This window comes from Anomalospiza imberbis, chromosome 19, assembly GCF_031753505.1.
Source record: "Anomalospiza imberbis isolate Cuckoo-Finch-1a 21T00152 chromosome 19, ASM3175350v1, whole genome shotgun sequence".
NCBI classification, from domain to species: domain Eukaryota; kingdom Metazoa; phylum Chordata; class Aves; order Passeriformes; family Viduidae; genus Anomalospiza; species Anomalospiza imberbis.
In genome coordinates this window covers 7,900,555-7,918,134 of record NC_089699.1, presented here as the reverse complement: position 1 = coordinate 7,918,134, position 17,580 = coordinate 7,900,555, and the positions used below count along the sequence as shown (strand labels likewise).

Here is a 17,580-nt window from a genome sequence, read left to right as displayed (position 1 = left end):
GTGCCCGCCCTTCCCGCGGGAGGCGATGGCGGAGCGGTGAGCGCGCGTTCCGCCGTGCTGGGAGCGGTGCCTTAAATCGCGCTGTGGTGTGCATGGAGCAGCGCTGGGAGGGCGCGGCATCGAGTAGTTAATTAAATAAACAGCTCACTGAATGCCGTTAGCGGGCTGCGTTTGTGCGCGCGTTAAATACGGCCTTGGATAGTGCTGTGGATCTGCGTATAAAGGGCTGCGCTTGGGGCTGGGCCTGCCTTAAATCTCTCTGCAAGGTCCTGCAGCGGAGCTGGCGCATGCATTAGGTAGCGCATTGGGTGGATACAGGGTGAGTGGCGATTGGGGTACGACTCAAATGAGTCCATGCGTTAAAAAGAGCATTAAATGCATACCGAGCATCTTGCATCCGTGGCTGATCCACCTTGCTGCACAGTGTGATTCAGGGGCAAAACCCGAGCAGTAGAGGACAGCCTTTGCCCTTTTGGAGGTGCAGAATTGACCCTGCTTTTTGAGTGTTAGGTGCGGCGGGGATGCAGGGAGCTGCAGAGGGAGGGGAGGTGGGTTGGGACTCTGCCAGAGGGGTTTTTCAGCGCGCTCTTGGTGTCCACAGCCTGGCATAGCACTGGGAGGCAGCAGGCCGAGAGAGAGGCGTGTGCAGGGGTGCGGTAAGCCAGGATCGCCCTGGTTTCGGCAGCCTCCCACAGAGTCCTCCATGGGGCTTTTTGCAAGGTTGCAACCCCGTGAGCATTGCATGGGGTGGGCAAAGGTCACCAAGCATTAAAGCCACAGCGTGTGTGTCAGCTGAGTGTGCCCTCTGCTGAGTAATCAGTGTTGGGGGTCCTTGAATGCCCATCGATGGACCCACTTGTCTGAGTGGCAGGACTCCCTGCCTGGGCTGTTGTGCAGCCCTTGGGGTCCCCCACAGAGAGGAAAAAAAAATTAAGAGAAAAGCAGTAAATGAAGCATACAATCATTCCAAACACAGACAGCCTGCGAGGGAGATCAGAAGGAAGATGATGCCAAAAAAGCCAGGGTACAGCCAGGAGCCGGGCTATGACATTGACTGGGCAGGATTAGAACTTGGCTGAAGCTGCTTTGCATTCCTGCTTTTCTGTGTGCTCTGTGCTGTGGCTGACTTGCCTGTGCCAGCCCTGCTCCACCGCAGGAGCTCCCAGGAGGTCCCACCCGAGCCTTGTCTTGGAATTAATCCTCCTCACTCCTCGCTGTGTGCTAAACCCTGCCAGACGTCTGACGAAACTCGGCTGGCTTGGATCCAGTTTATTGTTCTCCAGCTGCAGGATCAGACACTGCCAGAACTTTTTTATGTTTTTAGTACGAGAACAGGCTTGGGATCATTCCTTAAATCTTGCTGCATAGTACTCTGTCACACCAGCAGCTGAGGTTATCCTAGTATCTCAGTCCCTTACACTCTCTGAACTGCTCAGTCACCATTCTCCCCACTTACTGAACCTTTCTCAACTCATCCATAGCCTGGGGGAGACCCAGAGGACCTGCTGAGCTGCCTGTAGTTCATGCTGGGCTGTGTGGGACTAGGCAGCTCCTCTTTGTGCCAGGGTGCCCTGGGCTTGGCACATGCAGTGAGCCACAACTAGGACTCAGCAGGGAAGCTGTGAAGCTCTTGCAGCCCCCTGGATGGTGGAACCTGGGCAAGGAAGGAGTTGAAGGGCAGTATCATTTACAATTTGGATCAGGTACTGAAGAAGCATGGAGTCAGACCTTTTGCTTTACTGCAGGTCAGCCGTTGTGTGAGATGCTGCCAAGTGCTGGTGTCTATTACTTCCCGTGGGAGATCAACAGCTCGGTCCCCGAGGGGAAGACACTGAGGACATTTGGCAGGTGAGAAGGGTACCCTGCTCTTCTTGCAGGCCAGGCCTTTCCTTCACTGACTCTGAGCACCCCCTTTTGGTTTGTAGTTGGTTTTCTGCACAGCTGAGCTTCCCAAATTGATCATTCCCAGGTTATGCTGCTATGACCTGGCCCGATCTGAAGCCATTCTCACCACACAGCACAACTCAGCTCAGTACCAGGTCTATGTTGACACCGAGTTTGTGGAGCCATTCCAAGCCCAAGTGGGATCTTCCTACATGGTCCTGGGAGAGGCTGAACACAGGGAAGGTAAATGCTCCTTCTGGTGCCTTTTGCTGCTTTTCACGGTACATCAGCTCTTTCGGGGCTCCCTGAGTCACTGAGAGCAGCCTGGACCAAGGCTCCTCTCGTGCAGCTCCTCCATCACAAGAGCATGTGATTCAAGGTAGGAGCAGCCTGTCTGTCCCAGCTGACCATGAGAAGAGCCGCCTTTATCTTGGTGAAAATCTGGTCCTCTGGCACAGATTTTTTTAGAAACAGGAAGCATTTCAGCCACACTGCTGGGCTTGTGAAACCTATGCTAAAGAGCCTTCTGTCATCACTGCCAGCCACCACACCAACCGTCTTAACCCCAAAAGTGGCAGATTGCAACAATACCTCATTGCAAGTGGCTGGGTCAGTCTTTGCCCTCCTTGAAAGGCTCTAATAATATATTATCCCTGCCCTCAGACATGTGAGGAATGCAGGCAGACTCTGTCATGCAGGGCACCCTGTTGTCGTTTCCTGGGGTGCCCTATGTTTCAGCTGCTCGGTGCTTTGCGTGGGGAGTTGATCTGAGCTGGACCATGGCATGGTGAAGCAAATTCTTTGTTATCTTGGCCACACCTGATAAAAAGCATTTGCATTCATGCCATAGAAGTCCTCAGTGGCATGTGGAAAGCCACACTTCACATGGCCTCTAGAGAGTGACCTGCTAAGCCACTGCTGCAAAATCCCTTTAGAAAATTGTTATTTTGGTCATCCCAGCCTAGGAGGGAGTTTGCCCCATTTTGCAGGGGTGGAAGGGGAGTAGACTGAGATGGTGGCTGTGTCACCAAGGCTATGTCACCACGGTTTGGCCCCTTCTGTGCAGCTCCATGTTGCCACTTGAATGCCACCAATGAGCTGTTGGTTGCAGCCAGCTTTGAGCATCTTCTAAGCCCTCTTGTCTGCACGGGGCATTCAGAAATGAGCTCAGACCCCTCACTGCTGCTTTTCAGCCAGGGAAAACCAAAGTGCATCCAGACACAAAGTAGAGAGGTGCTGCATGGCAGGCACTGGCACTGTTCCTCAGTGCAAGGGGAATGCAGTGCCAGTCACTAGCATTTTGTAGCCATCAGGGCAGAGGGAAAGCGTGTCCCTGAATTGAGCTGCTCCTGCTGCTCACATCAGTGGCGGCATGCAGCCAATCTGGTCTCCTGAAGTTCTCAGGCTGTGGTTATTTGCCCAGCTCGAGTCATGTTGCCTGAGGGAACTCTCTGTCTCCAGGCTGCTCTGTCTGTTTTCCTTTCTCCAGAAACCTCCAGTCCTGTGGTAAAAGCACGAATATTGACCTGCGTGGAAGGGATGAATGTGGCCCTGCTGGAGCAAGCCATACAGGAGCAGAGGAAATACTTCAATGAGAGGCAGGAGCAGAGGGAAAACAGAACATCCTGACAGCAGCTCTGAGACCAGCCACACGCTGGTCCTTGCACGACCATTTGCAACAAATATGTTAAAAGTAAATGAGAGGTGTGTTTGTTGTGGCAAACATCAAAGTCACTGAGCAGGTAAACAGTAGAAGACTGAGTCAATGTGTGTGACTGTGGGCTGTCCATTCCTGCCCCAGGTGTCATGACTGAAAATAGCTCTGGGAAGCAGGTGTGTTGTTTGCTTGAAAGGGTGGTTAAGGAAAGGGAACACTTGGGTTACACTGGTTCTTTCATAATGCAGGACATGAAGTCAGAAGAGGTTTCTGAATCTGGAGTTAAGCAGCTCACCTTTGGCAGATGGGGAAAAGGGTATTAGCACAAAGTTCATTAGCCCTGCCTGGCTGCGGGCCCAGGAGTGCCTGTATTGGGGTACCCTGACTCAGTTGCCACACAGGAACATTCCTGGCAAAACACTCACCTATCTGGACTGACCTAAGAAACAAGAAGAACAAAGAGTCACTCTTTTCAGTAGCACCTGCCTCTTCAGGTAGGAAGAACTGGTATCTAAGGGGAGGATTAATTCTAACTCTAAAATAAATATTTGCAGTACCCTGAGTACTTGACTTCCTTGACACAACTAAGTTTGAGGGACCTTCAATCACTATTTTTGAAGTATCAAAAGATTTTGATTGAAATTTTTCTAAATAAAGATGAAAAACGAAGGGAGCCTGTATTTTATTGATTAAATACCTCTTTCTTGCCAAGTCAAATGTGTTAGGCCCTGCACAAACCCTATAGATGATGTAAGAAAATTCAGTTTTCTTCCTCCTAAGTACTGGGTGTGTATGGAAGTGGCTGGCTTTAAAAAAGTTGCGAGAAAAGGAGATGAAGTTACATCAGAGCCACTCTGGTTGAAGAACATGATGCCAGGCCCACACAGCTGTATTAAACCATTGACACAAGGACAGAACATTGCTAATGTCAGATGAGAATGAAATGTTTGTGCAAGGGAGAGAAGACTCCTGTACTGTAGAAATCCCCACATTTGGAGTGATCCATGCCTGTGGTTTGCAGGGGAACGCAGCCATCTCCAGCCTTTTCTGCTTGCACTCAAAGATTTTGAGCTGCTGGCTCAGCAATGGTTTAAATCAGCCTTTTTTTAGGTCACCTGAAAGTGGGTCTTCCCTGTGGACCCACACAGCTGCAATGTCCATGCCCACCCAGAGACATGGAGCCCCCAAGTCCTCCAGATTAAATTCCCTTTGCCTCTGCCTTTCCTGGTGTCACAATACATAGGATTATTTTAATCTTGTCTTCTGCCAGCTATCAAGTCAATGATTAATTCGCCCTCAAGGACATCTCCCAAAAGGCTGACTGAGCAGCACAGCCCATGTTGGAGAGGTTCAAGGGACGATTGTGCAAGACAAAATAAAAGGGGGAAAAAAAAGACAAAAAATTGCGCACAAATCCCCCCCCCCCCCCCCCAAAAAAAACCCACCAAAACAACCCCCAAAACCAAAAAAAAACCCAACACCAAAACCTCCCCCTCCCCCCACAACCAACCAGTTAAAAAGACATTTCTGCCGGGTATTTGCCCTCAGCATGTCCCAGGGAGCCATAATTCTGAACACAATTTCTCCACCGATGCCCGGCACTGTGCAGATGGAGCGGGAGAGCTTCCCCTGGCCCTGTGCGGTTCATGCTGCTCTTCCTGAGGCCCCAGAGAACATCTTTACATCAGTTTTTCCTCCGTTTTTGGCCGCAGCCAGCACACTGCACAACCTGGGCAACAGAACGACCCTGGGTGGCTCCTGGGTGGCTCTGTCCACCCGAAGCTCCCCAGGGCCCACCAGGCCGCCCTGTCCACTCCCGGCTGCCCCAGGCAGGTCGCTGAGGGCTCCCTCAAGGCTGAGGGAGCAGCAAGGTGGGACGCAGCCCCCGGCAGCGCCTCGGGGAACAACACCTGGGGGGCTCAAACGCTTTCCCCACTTTCACCCTTTTGTTTCCCGCTTTTTTCCCCTCCCCTCAGAGCGCGGCGCCAGCCGCCCCCACTGCCCTCGCCAGGCCGAGGCAGCCCCATGGAGGCCATCCAGGCGTCGTTCCAGAAGGTGGAGAAGATCGGGGAGGGCACCTATGGTGTGGTGTACAAGGCTCGCAACAAGCGCACGGGGCAGCTGGTGGCCCTCAAGAAGATCCGCCTGGACGCGTGAGTGGGGCAGAGCCCTGGGCCTGCCACGGCGCCAGGCCTGTGCCCAGTATGGTGCGAGAGGCACAAAGAAGCCTGACATGAGGGGAAAAAAAAAAGGTGTCTCTGGGATTAAAATGATCTTGTGTATTGTGGCAGCAGGAAAGGCAGAGCCAAAGGGAATGTCGTCTGGAGGGCTTGGAGGCTCTGTGTCTCATGGGCATGGCAGCTCTGTGGGTCCACAGGGAAGACCTCAACTTTCAGGTGACCTAAAATAGGGCTGATTTAAACCACTGCTGAGCCAGCAGCTCAAAATCTTGGAGTGCGAGTGTTTAGGGCCTGACCTGGCACCGCTTGGCCCCAGGTCCATGGCACAGGGCAAGGGGAAGCAGCAGCCATTTTGTGAGGTAGTATCCCCAGGGCTGTGCTTTGGGGGTCGGGTAGGGTCAGCCTCAGCCCTCCAGAGTGGGACTGAGCAGGTAAAAGCTTATTTCTGTTCCCCTGGGTCAGCTCTGAGCTGTGTGCACAGTGAGGGGTGTCTGCCTGGACTGGGAGCCAATGTGCTGGGGCTGCACCCCATGGTGGCCCCTCAGTGTGGAGGAGGTGGCTGCCTGAGGGGCAAAGAGCTTTAATTTTCCCCCACCTCCAAAAAGAAAGACCTAGGTAATTAATACATTATTGCTTCTCTAAATGCACCCTTAGGTGCTTCCAAACAAGCTCTGCCCCAAGGCTTGAATGTCTAGGTCATCCCTTCCCTCTCCTTGCCCACAGCTCCATTTCTCCCTGCCTCACCCCAGCCCACCCCAGCCACTGCTCCACCCCAAACTCAAATGCTCCCTTGGGGTGGAGGAAGGAAGGGACACAGAGCTCACCTGGGCTATGGGATCCCCCTGGGTTATGGGGTGCAATACAGCCTGTCTCTGCCACAGGGAGTCAGAGGGTGTCCCCAGCACTGCAATCCGAGAAATCTCACTGCTGAAGGAGCTGAAGCACCCTAACATAGTCAGGTAAGACCTGGATGCACTCTTTCCACCAGCTCATCCATGAGCTCCTGCTCTGGGAGCAGGCAACAAGCAGGTTTTTCTGTCCTTTCCCAACTGCAGAGGCAGGACCAAAATACACAGGAAAATGCAGGAATCCCTTAAACTTCCCTGGCTTTCAGCCATACCTCATGGGTCTGCCATTTCACCAACACACTGCTGCTGCCCCATACTAGATTCTGCCCTTAAACTGCCCCTCTCTTATCCAAAGGACCAAGAGAGCAGAGGCATGTGTGGGAGAAGGGATGTTTGGGTATTTGTATAAGTTTGGAGCAGATATTGAAGGGAGGGCCTGTACTTCTTTTACAGGCTCCTGGATGTCATACACAGCCAGAAGAAGCTCTATATGGTGTTTGAGTATCTGAATCAGGACCTGAAGAAGTACATGGACTCATGCCAAGCTGGAGATCTTCCTTTAAGCTTGGTCAAGGTACAGTGTGGAAGGAATGCTAACAGGCAGGGCAGACAGCATGTCCCTGCTGCCTTCTGCTGGGTAGAGTCATCTCAGAGATGCTCAGACTGGGCCTGGAAATGGCTCCTCAGCCTCCCAGATCTCAAACATTTCAGCTGGGAAACCCTCATGGCACTATTGCTCAGAAATGTTTATTTCCAAGCAGTTTCCAGGCTCTCCAGCCTTTCTCACTGCAGAACAAAGGAGGGATCTGTTGCTAATTGCCTTTGTAGACAGTAATGGGTGGAAGAGGCTGACAGTGCCTGGACCAGAGTCTCTCTGTCCCCACGTGGCGTGGCAGGAGTTTGTGTGTATCTCTGAGTAGTGGCCCATAAGCCCGATGTTGCACTGTAACAAGGGCTTTCTTCCCATCCATATCTACAAGAGATCCAAAGTGCGTTGGTTCAATCCAGAGTTCAAAGTGTTTTCATCATGGCCTTATCTGAAATCTCCTCTCTCCTTAGAACTACCTTTTCCAGCTGCTGCAGGGTGTGAGCTTCTGCCACTCGCACAGGGTCATCCACAGGGACTTGAAGCCGCAGAACTTACTCATTAACGAAGCAGGAGCAATCAAGCTGGCTGATTTTGGACTGGCAAGAGCTTTTGGGGTCCCCCTGCGCACATACACCCATGAGGTAGTGTCGAGGCTTCCTGAGTGGGGTACAAAATCCAGAGTGGGTGAACAGCAGCAGCACAAGTTGCTCATCCATAACAGAGGCATAGCAATGCCAGGAATGTGCTCTTAACCTCACCTGCAGCTAAAGGACCTCCATGTCCCCACAGGGTGTGCTGACTGTCTCTACTGGAGCCAGGCTGCCAGCTGGGCTCCCACCTTCTCTCCACAGGGTACACTTAATTGTTCCAGAGTGTGTTGTTGAAGAGTGTTCTGTTAATCCCAACCTTGCAGGAACTAAAGCATCTGTAAATTCAGCAAGGCCTTAGCATGCTCTGATTTGTACAGTCACTGCATTACAGCTGAAAAGGGAGGGTCCCACGCCTCTGGTTTCATCCAGGAAAACCAGACACAGCCTGTTTGTTGGTTCCTTTCCAGGTGGTGACTCTGTGGTACCGAGCCCCTGAGATACTGCTGGGATGCAGATACTACTCGACCCCTGTGGATATCTGGAGCATTGGCTGCATCTTTGCAGAAATGGTAGGATGGGTTTAAATAATCTCTTTCATGAGCCAGAGGAGGCAGCTGCAGTGGGAAGGAGGGATGAGATGCAGACCATCTGGGATACTGTGTTCCCACCCTGTCCTGGGGTGTGCTTTATGTAAGGTCCACCCTAAGGGTTATCTGGTCCTTATCTCAGAAGGAAATCTACCACCCTGGGGGCCTGGCAGAAGGCTGCAGTTCCAAGTACCTTGGAACATGATGCTTCTCCTTGCAAAAGGGATAACTTCAGCCTTATTGCTGCAGCATTTTGACCCTGGGAGGAGATGACTCTCTTCCAGATGTCCCCGTGGTGGGGTGCAGAGAACAAGCACTCTCATGGTATGGCAGAATGGATCTCCTAGAGGTCCATACTCTCCTTGGAAGAGCTGTGGTTAGCCCTGCAGTATAATAGCACTTTTCCTCATTCTCAAAGTCCCTGAACTGCAGAGCAGGCAGGAGAGAGCTAGCCAAGAGTGGGAGCAAGCAGTCAGACACCTGTGATGCTCCCAGCCACTGCCTGGCAGAATCACTGCATTGCAACTGCCCTGGTCTGTGCAGTAGTTTGCACCTGCTGGGACAGAGGGTTGCTTGCAGCAGGAAACAGGGTACACAGCTGATGGAAAGGTGGGAGCTGGCTTTTTATTTTCTTCCCCCAGATGACCAGGAAGGCCCTGTTTCCAGGGGACTCTGAGATCGATCAGCTCTTCCAGATCTTTCGCATCCTGGGCACTCCCACCGAGGTGACCTGGCCTGGTGTGACCCAGCTCCCTGACTACAAGGGCAGCTTTCCCCGGTGGCCACGGAAGGAGATGAAGGACATTGTTCCAAACTTAGATCGGGATGGGAGAGACTTATTGACGGTGGGTAAGGACTCAGAACAGGGCCTGGGGATAGACAGGATGTTTTCAAACTGGGCAAGGAATAGGGATATTTGAGATTTAATTATCTGGAAGTGTAGCTGATCTGGGTTGAATGCTCACCTCTGACATTGCAGAAGCACCAAATCATGGAATAGGGCTCAGTCTTACTCTGAAGAAGGACTGTCATTGCAGGTTCCTCGAGGAACCACTGCATTGGGAGTCAGGGAATTCTTCTAACATAATCCCCAGAGTAACTTCAGTTGTGGGTGACTCCTGAAGCCCAAAGGAAGAAAAAGGCAGGACCAACATCTGCAACTGGGCCCAGCTGTGTGCAGGTGCAATTAATCACCCAGTTTTTAAAATCCTAAATCTTCTGGATTTTTCTCTTGGCAGCAATTGCTCCTGTATGATCCCAGCAAGCGCATCTCAGCCAAAGCAGCCCTCAACCACCAGTACTTCCTCTGCAGAAACTCTGGGAGCCCTGAACAGCAACCTGTGCTGCGGAGAGACTACAGATGAGAGGACACAGCTCTCCCCAAGCTCTTGTACCTCCAGGTAGCACTGCAGATGTCATCTGGGGCACTTAGCAGGGGCCTGGCTGGAACCCAGGGTCTTGCTTCTGCTGAGGAGCCTGGAAAGGGACATTCTTGGCATTTAGAGACTTTCAGTCTGTTGCTGGGGGAAAGTTTGGGTTACAGCCAGGAGAGCTGTTTTGAAGAGGTCATGTGCAAAAGGTCAGGGTAATTTATCAGCATAAACCACTGAAATGTAGAGAAGAGAGCATTTATCTGAGGTTTGTCCTTCCACTAGTAAGCTAAGGTGACACACAGTGATTTTTGTCTCCAGCACTGGAGCATCCCCAGATCTATTGGTGGCAGTTGCTGGCAGCAGGGAAGGGGGGCACTTCTCTGCTCAGCCCTTTGCTGCTGTTATCAGCCTGGCTTCTCAGCACTAAGAAAGCTGTTTAGTCTGAGCTGTTTAACAGAGCTGACATCCTGCTCCTTCACAAGCTGAGGAGCACTATCAGGTGTCTTAGTTTGTGCCTTAGCTGGGACCAAGAAGCCAGATGATCCAGTTAGCATAAAGCAGATCCAGTTAGCATAAAGCACTTGCTGCATATGACTGGAAACAGGGAGCAGCTAAACCACTGGCTTTCCATCATCATTCCAGATGTAATGCTGTTTCCTTTGCTTTATTGCCTTGGAAATGTTTTTGCTGTTCAAATGTTTGGGAGATTGTCTCTGACTCTTGGTGTGATGTTGACATCTTAATTTCTTTTTCTCCAGTATAAAATAAATACTTGTCATTTGTTCAGAAACCTTGGTGTTCATTGTTTGGCCAACACATCTGGCTGGTAACGCAGGACAGCCTGGCTTGTTCTTTTTTCCACAGAGCCTTTCTCCCTTCCTCATCTCCTGCACTCTTTCTTTTATCCTTTCCAGCCCAAATCCTTGGCAGGTGCAGAGATGTGCTCTCAGTCCTGTTGTGGAACTGGTACCAAAAGCGTTAATCCAATTTCTGCCGTGTCTGTGTACTTTTAGCAAAGAAACAGAGTATGCAGGAGCTGCTTTCTCATCAAGGACAGAAGGAAGATAAGGGGAAGACATCTGCCTTAGGAATGCAGCTATAGCCAAAACAAGATTACAGAAAAAAACTGAACCCGGGAACATGGGGAAGGTTTTATGGTAATGAACAATTAAAATACACACACGGTGACTGTATATAAGCAACGCACTTGTAGTGAATCGTGTGCACGCCAGGTGGAGCTTACCCCACCGTGCACCAGGCCTGTGATAACTTCTTAACGCTACTTGGGGGTTAAGGGGTTTTATTCTACCTACTTTTCGGTGAATTTCGGTGACAGTTATTGGCCACCCAGATAGGAGCTCACCTCTGAGCCTCGACGGATCTGCAGTCGACAGATCTCCAGCCAGCACCGAGGGGTTCTCGGGGAGAACCTCGGCCTCAGACCGTCAGGGGCTCGAGGCAAGATCCCTGGGGTGAGTAAAGGCATCATTTAAATTGTTTATCTTGGGGTTATTGACGAGGGGTACGAATCCTCTCACAGAGTTATTGGCGAGGGGTTTGAGTCACCAAACAGGGGTTAAGTCCGGGACTTTGAGTCCCCCAGGACTACTGGGGCTTCCAGTCCCTTCCAAGGGGTTCCCCTGGAGCAGGAAACTTAAAGCAGTGTTGTAGCTGGCCGAGGAGAAAAAAAAAACAGGCTCATAACACCGGAGCCAAAACATTGCTGTACCCATTTTTGTGGTGGAGTTTGCTTAGCTACTCCGAATTCTTTTTGGTCTCTGGCGGTGTGCGTGTGAGTGGGTTGTGTGTTGATTTCAGTTTGCCGGCCTGTAAAATCAACACTGGGACGCCTGTGCTATAAATTATAGCTCGTTAGCTGGAAGAGTGTTGAAACTGAACTGACTGTTGGGCTTTCGAAGCAATCGGGGTGTGTGCGCTATCGATTACTGATTTGTTTTCTGTGTGCGCCGCCGAAATCGCATTTGTGGACGGGAAGCGCCCTCTCGTGCCAGTGCGCGCCGGATTGCCGGCGCGAGTGGGAACGGGCAGGGGCACCCTCAGTTGCAGGGGCACCCTCAGTTGCAGCTCTGCCGTTCCCCTGCCGTCATCTTGGCTCAGGGAGGAGAAGGAGAAGAGAAGAAACCCAAAAGACCCGCAGCACAGCAGCCCGGCCCCGGCCCGGCGGGTTCTCGCCTGCTCCAGCGCCTGCCGCCTGGGCAGCGTCACCCTCCCGCTGCAGCCAGAAACAACCGCGGGGACTCCGCGCGCCCAGGTAATCGTTGTATTCGCTTTCCAGCCGTTGTTATATACTTGTACTGCTGAGTATGGGGGCGGTCTGTTCTAAAACTAGAGTGGGAAATGATATCCCGAATTCTCCGCTGAAATGTGTATTGAACCACTGGGAAAAGATAGGGGGAGGCTCGCTACTGAAATCCAAACTAATTCAATATTGTAACCACTGGTGGCCACTGTATAAACTGGACAATCAGGCGAAGTGGCCAGAGAACGGCACCTTAGATTATCACACCATGTTACAGCTAAGGATGTTTTGTAGAAGAGAGGAGAAGTGGAGTGAGATGCCTTATGTAGATCTGTTCTTTTCTTTAAGAGACCATCTGGAATTGCGAAGAGGGTGCCTACCCAGCCTGTCAAACCCTCTCATGTTAGCTTTTGGAAAGAACGGGGAAAAGGATAGGAGATCAAAACAATGTTGCTCCTCTTGTAGTATTGGGCACCACTGTTTGAAATGCCACAGCCAGTGGGAGGAAGATAATGTAGAAATGATAGAGGCACCAGAGGCAGGAGACAGGGGCATAGAGAATTGGGGTGTCCCTGATAAGGGGGAAGCACAAGGAGGGGATGAGCAGTCACAGGGGAGGCAAGAGTTAATTTCAAGTCCAGTGATGGGGAAAACCCAGGGTGAGCAGGAAGTGAAAACACAAGAGGCAAGGGAGCAGGGGGTGAGAAAGCAGGAGATAGGGGAGCAGGGGGTGAGAAAGCAGGAGGCAGAGGAGCAGGGGGTGAGAAAGCAGGAGGGAGGGGAGCAGGGGTTGAGAAAGCAAGAGGTAGGGGAACAGGGGATGAGAAAGCAGGAGGAAGGTGAGCACGGGGTCAGAAAGCAAGAGGTAGGGGAGCAGGGGTTGAGAAAGCAAGAGGTAGGGGAACAGGGGATGAGAAAGCAGGAGGAAGGTGAGCAGGGGGTCAGAAAGCAGGAGGAAGGTGAGCAGGGGGTCAGAAAGCAGGAGACAGAAGAGCAGGAAGTGAGAAAGCAGGAGGGAGATAAGCAGGAGGTAGGAGAGCAGGGGGTGAGAAAGCAGGAGATAGGTGAGCAGGAGGTGAGAGAGCAGGGAGTGAGAAAGCAGGAGGGAGGGGAGCAGGGGGTGAGAAAGCTGGAGGGGGATAAGCAGGAGGCCAAAGCTCAGCTCTGGGCAGGGGTGGGCTCTCACAGCCTGGTAGTGGTGAAGGTACCTTTCTCCCCAGTCGATCTCGAGGCATGGACAAGACTGGCAGGGCCCTACAGAGAAGATCCAGAGAGAGTATCTAGAGTATTTGAAACCATTCTCAAGACCCAGAACCCGGACTGGGGGGTTATACAAGTTCTATTAGATACTCTATTAGACTCCACAGAAAGAGAGATGGTTCTCAGGACTGCTAGGAAAGAGGTGGACAGGATAGGTACAGCAGGTGCATTACCAGGAACTGTGGAAGAGCATTTTCCCTCCCAGGACCCCCACTGGGACCCTAACACAAAGGAGGGGAGGGTTTTTCTGGGACAATATCAACAATGGATATTATTTGGCTTTAGACATGCAATGCCAAAGGCAATCAATTGGTCTAAACTTTATGAGGTGAAACAAGAACCGCATGAGACTCCAACTGCATTTGTGGAACGCCTAAGGGCAACTGCCAGGAGACACACTAATATTGATCCAGAAAAACCAGAGGAAGCTGTACAGCTGGCTTCCATTTTCATAGGGAACTCAGCACCGGATATTAGAAAGAAGTTACAAAAGCTGGAGGGAGCAGAGTCTCGTGACCTGAGAGAACTATTACAAGTGGCCTGGATAGTTTTTAATAATAGGGGAGAAGAGGAAGAAAACAAGATCCGGGAGAGAGAAAAGGAGAAAGAGCAGAAAGAAAAGAGACGCGAAATTGAGCGGGAGGAGAGAAAAAAGAAATGGGAAAGGGAGGAGAGAGGAAAGAAACGGGAGGTGGAAAGAAAAAAACGAGAGAGACGTCGGGATGCAATGCTGAGCGCAGCCCTGCAAAGGGCGCTGTTTAACCGCAGGACGGAGCGGGGCTGTGCCCGCGGGGCGCTGCAGCCCAATCAGTGCGCCTACTGCCGGGGGCTGGGCCACTGGAAACGGGAGTGCCCCAAGAACCTGAAAGGGCCCAAGCCAGCCGCGCTAAGCCTCCACCAGGAATGACCGAGCCCCAGCTGGGCCCCTGCCTACAACAGAGCTGGAGGAAAGAGAAAACTGACTTTAATACACACTGGGGCTACTTATTCGGTATTAAATACAAATAATGGAAAATTAAACCAAGAAACTGTAAATGTTGTTGGTGCAACAGGGGAAGAGGAAAAACAAACATTCTTTAACCCTGTTAACTTTAAATTTGGCAAACGGTGCATAACTCACCGATTTTTATATATGCCTGAATGTCCAGTTCCTCTGTTAGAAAGAGACCTGCTAAGTAAATTGGAGGCACGGATTTTGTTTAAACGTGGAGAAATGCAATTATTGGTGCCCGAGACTAAAGCCATCGAGGCAAGGACTTTTATGTTGCAGGGAACACTCGAACCAGACAGTTCTGGAGGAATACCAGAAATAATAGAAAAGGCAGTAAAACACTCTTGACTTGGACCAGTGGAACTCCAGGCCATTCCCAACAAGCTCAGCCTGTAAGTGTTACCCTAAAACCTGGATGAAAACCAGTAAAGCAGAAACAATGTCCTTTAAAGTTAGTATCTAGGATGGGAATCGAGAGTCTAATAGAAAATTTCAGGGAATTTGGATTATTGGTAGAATGGAAGTCAGAACACTCCCATTTTGCCAGTTAAAAAACCTGGGATAAATAAGTGCAGGTTGGTACAGGTCCTATGAACAATCAATCAAATATTTCAGGATATCCACCCTGTTCTAGCCAGTCCCTTTACCCTGTTAACATCCCTTACAGAATATCACCAATGGTTTACAGGGATAGGTTTGGAGCATGCCTTCTTTTGCATACCTCTTGATAAGCAAAGCCAGGGCATTTTTGCCTTTGAATGGGAAAATCCTCAAACTGGTGGGAAGACTCAGCTTACCTGGATTGTGTTAACTCAAAGATTTAGAAATAGTCCAACGATTTTTGGGAACCAACTGGCAAAAGAATTAGAGACCTGGAAAAAGGAGAACCCTGAAGGGTTGGTCCTGCACTATGTTGATGATATCTTACTAATGAAAAGTGCACGGAATTGACTATCAGTCTTCTAAATTTCCTAGGCCAAGGAGGTTACAAAGTATTTTGGGAAAAAGCTCAAATCATGAGGCGGGAAGTTACCTACCTAGGGTTTGAAATAATACCAGGACAGTGGAAATTGGGAACGGACAGAAGAGAGGCCATCTGCCAAGTACCCCAACCTGCAATTGCCTGAGATTTAACAGCATTCCTGGCTGTGGCTGGATGGTGAAGGTTGTGGGTTTTAAATTATGGACTTCTGGTCAAATCATTGAGCTTTTAAAGGAGGCCCCCAAAGGACCTTTGATTTGGACTCCTGAGGGTGAACACATGTTCTGTAACCTAAAGATGGCCCTGGTGTCTGCACCCGCCTTAGGACTTCCAGACTTAACAAAGCCCTTTGCGCTTTTTGGGCAGGAATTACAGCACCTTGTCCTCAGAGTTCTGGCTCAGAAGGTGGGAGACTTCAAGAAGCCTGTTGGGGTGCTTTTCAGAACAACTGGACAAGGTCAGCCAGGGATAGCGCTGATGCCTGCGAGCTGTGGCAGTGACTGTTCTCCTCATCCTAGAGGCCAGGAAATTGACTTTGGGACAAAAGATAGCAGTGCACACTTCACACACCATAACCATTGTATTTTGCCAAAAAGGAGGGCACTGGCTTTCCCAAAGCTGTATGCTGGAATATCAGACTGTTCTAGTGGAGCAAGAAGATGTGGAGTTGAAAGCAACCACAGTGGTAAATCTAGCCCAAGTCCTGAACATCCCGATGCAAGGAGAAGGGCAGCTGACCCTCGATTGCCTACACACAGTTGAGCAAGTTTATGTAAGCTGACCAGACCTAAAAGATGCACCAAGTGAAGATCCAGAGTTCTTTACAGAAGGAAGTGGCTTGGTGCAAGATGGAAAATAAAAAGCTGGCTATGCCATAGTAACAACAGCCAAGGTAATAGAAGCTGCACCACTGCCCATGGAAACCTCAGCACAAAAGGCAGAGCTCATAGTGCTGTGAAGAGTCCTGGAACTGGCAGCAGGAGGAAGAGTAAACATATGGACTGACTTGAAATATCCTTTACAGTTGTTCATGCCCATGGAACCATAAGGAAGGAAAGAGGTCTATTAACAGCACAGGGATCTCCTGATCAATATACACAATAAATATTGTCCTGCCTTGATGCCACCCAGTTGCCCAGAGAAGTATCTGTACTACACTGCAGGGCACACCAGTGTGGGGAGTCCCAAATTCGTGTAGAAAACAGACTTTCAGATAAATCTGCACAAGAGGTTGCACAACAAGGCATCCTGGCATTAATACCTAAGAAAGCTGTTTCACTCCCAGAAGTTAGCCCTGGGTATAGTCAGGCAGATTTAAAATTAGCTACTTACCTAAAAGCCCAGAATAGAGAGGGTGGATGGCTGGTAACACCCAGCAACCAGATCATAATCCCACCCCAAGTGATGTTGCAAATTGTCAAGGAGAAATACCAGCAAACCGACTGGGGAATCAGTGCTATGGTGACTGGTCCAAGGACTGAGATACCAGTGTTCCTATGACAAAAAAGTATCAAGTCTGTTACAGAAAAATGCCCGATGTCTTAAAAAGAATCCTTTGAATTCAAAAAGACTGCCTCCATGGATCACTAATAGAGGAAACAACCCCAGCGATTACTGGCAAATTGTTTTTCCTGAGCTACCACACCAACAACAATACCAGTATCTCCTGGTATTATTTATTGGACGCCTTTTCCAGGTGGCCAGAAGTTTTCCCCTGCTGCACCAACAAGGCCAAGAAAGTCACCAAGGTACTCCCGAAAGAGATCATAGCCAGGTTAGGAGTTCCTATTGGGATGTCATCTGAGAGAGGACCCCATTTTATATCCAAAGTGTTACAGCAACTTGGTAAGCAGTTGGGTGTAAGTTGGGATTTACATACTCCATGGAGACTGCAATCTAGCAGAAGGGTTGAGTGAATGAATCAAACTTTAAAGAGACAGATTGGCAAAATGGAAGCTTTCTGAAAATGGCCACAGGTGTTACCACCAGGCTTGCTATGAGTTAGAGTACAGCCCCAAACTAACCTGAAGGTGAGCCTATATGAATTGATGTTTGGGAGATCATATTCTGCTGCAACTTTCTGTGGATCTGAGGAACAAATTGGGAATTGGGAAATAGAACAATATTTAATTTTATTAATGAATGAAAAATATTTGTCATTCTCTCAGAACCTCTTACCCTAGACACCCCAGTTCACTCATTTCAGCCTGGGGATCACATACACATCCAGATCTGGAAAACTGAGTCACTTCAGGAGCAGTGGAAAGGACCTTCTCTGGTTCTGGTGACTACAAGACCAGCTGTGAAAGTGAAAGGAATTAACTCCTGAATACATTGCTCCCAAATTAAGAGGACTCCTGACTCAGACTGAATCATGGA

At 50.1% G+C, this 17,580-nt stretch overlaps 2 protein-coding genes across 5 annotated transcripts; both read left to right on the top strand.

The window, feature by feature from the left end:
* The first annotated feature begins 118 nt into the window (after positions 1-118).
* Positions 119-4,210, top strand: TEN1 (TEN1 subunit of CST complex). Of its 3 annotated transcripts, none has more exons than XM_068209459.1 (4): positions 119-122; positions 1,746-1,848; positions 1,970-2,127; positions 3,374-4,210. In XM_068209459.1, exons 2-4 carry the CDS (start codon positions 1,763-1,765, stop codon positions 3,511-3,513), a joined length of 384 nt encoding a protein of 127 aa, XP_068065560.1. In that variant the 5' UTR covers positions 119-122; positions 1,746-1,762; the 3' UTR covers positions 3,514-4,210. The 3 variants fall into 3 exon arrangements, with proteins under 3 accessions (XP_068065560.1, XP_068065559.1, XP_068065561.1); XM_068209458.1 differs by lacking the exon at positions 119-122 and adding an exon at positions 269-296; XM_068209460.1 differs by lacking the exon at positions 119-122 and adding an exon at positions 456-478.
* Positions 4,211-5,439: 1,229 nt separating this feature from the next.
* On the top strand, positions 5,440-9,956 carry CDK3 (cyclin dependent kinase 3). 2 transcript variants are annotated; one of them, XM_068209457.1, is made up of 7 exons: positions 5,440-5,694; positions 6,603-6,680; positions 7,023-7,143; positions 7,629-7,799; positions 8,216-8,317; positions 8,977-9,180; positions 9,574-9,956. In XM_068209457.1, the coding sequence occupies exons 1-7, from the start codon at positions 5,567-5,569 to the stop codon at positions 9,697-9,699; spliced, it is 930 nt and encodes a 309-aa protein (XP_068065558.1). In that variant the 5' UTR covers positions 5,440-5,566; the 3' UTR covers positions 9,700-9,956. The 2 variants fall into 2 exon arrangements, with proteins under 2 accessions (XP_068065558.1, XP_068065557.1); XM_068209456.1 differs by lacking the exon at positions 5,440-5,694 and having other exon boundaries at positions 6,162-6,680.
* Positions 9,957-17,580: the final 7,624 nt, after the last annotated feature.

Excerpts from the sequence above, each read along its gene's own strand:
- TEN1 (XM_068209459.1), top strand. The coding sequence starts at position 1,763 with ATGCTGCCAAGTGCTGGTGTCTATTACTTCCCGTGGGAGATCAACAGC. Across the intron at positions 1,849-1,969 it reads ACACTGAGGACATTTGGCAG|GTTATGCTGCTATGACCTGG; the intron begins GTGAGAAGGGTA and ends GATCATTCCCAG. Across the intron at positions 2,128-3,373 it reads AGAGGCTGAACACAGGGAAG|AAACCTCCAGTCCTGTGGTA; the intron begins GTAAATGCTCCT and ends TCCTTTCTCCAG.
- CDK3 (XM_068209456.1), top strand. The coding sequence starts at position 6,409 with ATGTCTAGGTCATCCCTTCCCTCTCCTTGCCCACAGCTCCATTTCTCC. Across the intron at positions 6,681-7,022 it reads AAGCACCCTAACATAGTCAG|GCTCCTGGATGTCATACACA; the intron begins GTAAGACCTGGA and ends CTTCTTTTACAG. Across the intron at positions 7,800-8,215 it reads TGCGCACATACACCCATGAG|GTGGTGACTCTGTGGTACCG; the intron begins GTAGTGTCGAGG and ends GTTCCTTTCCAG.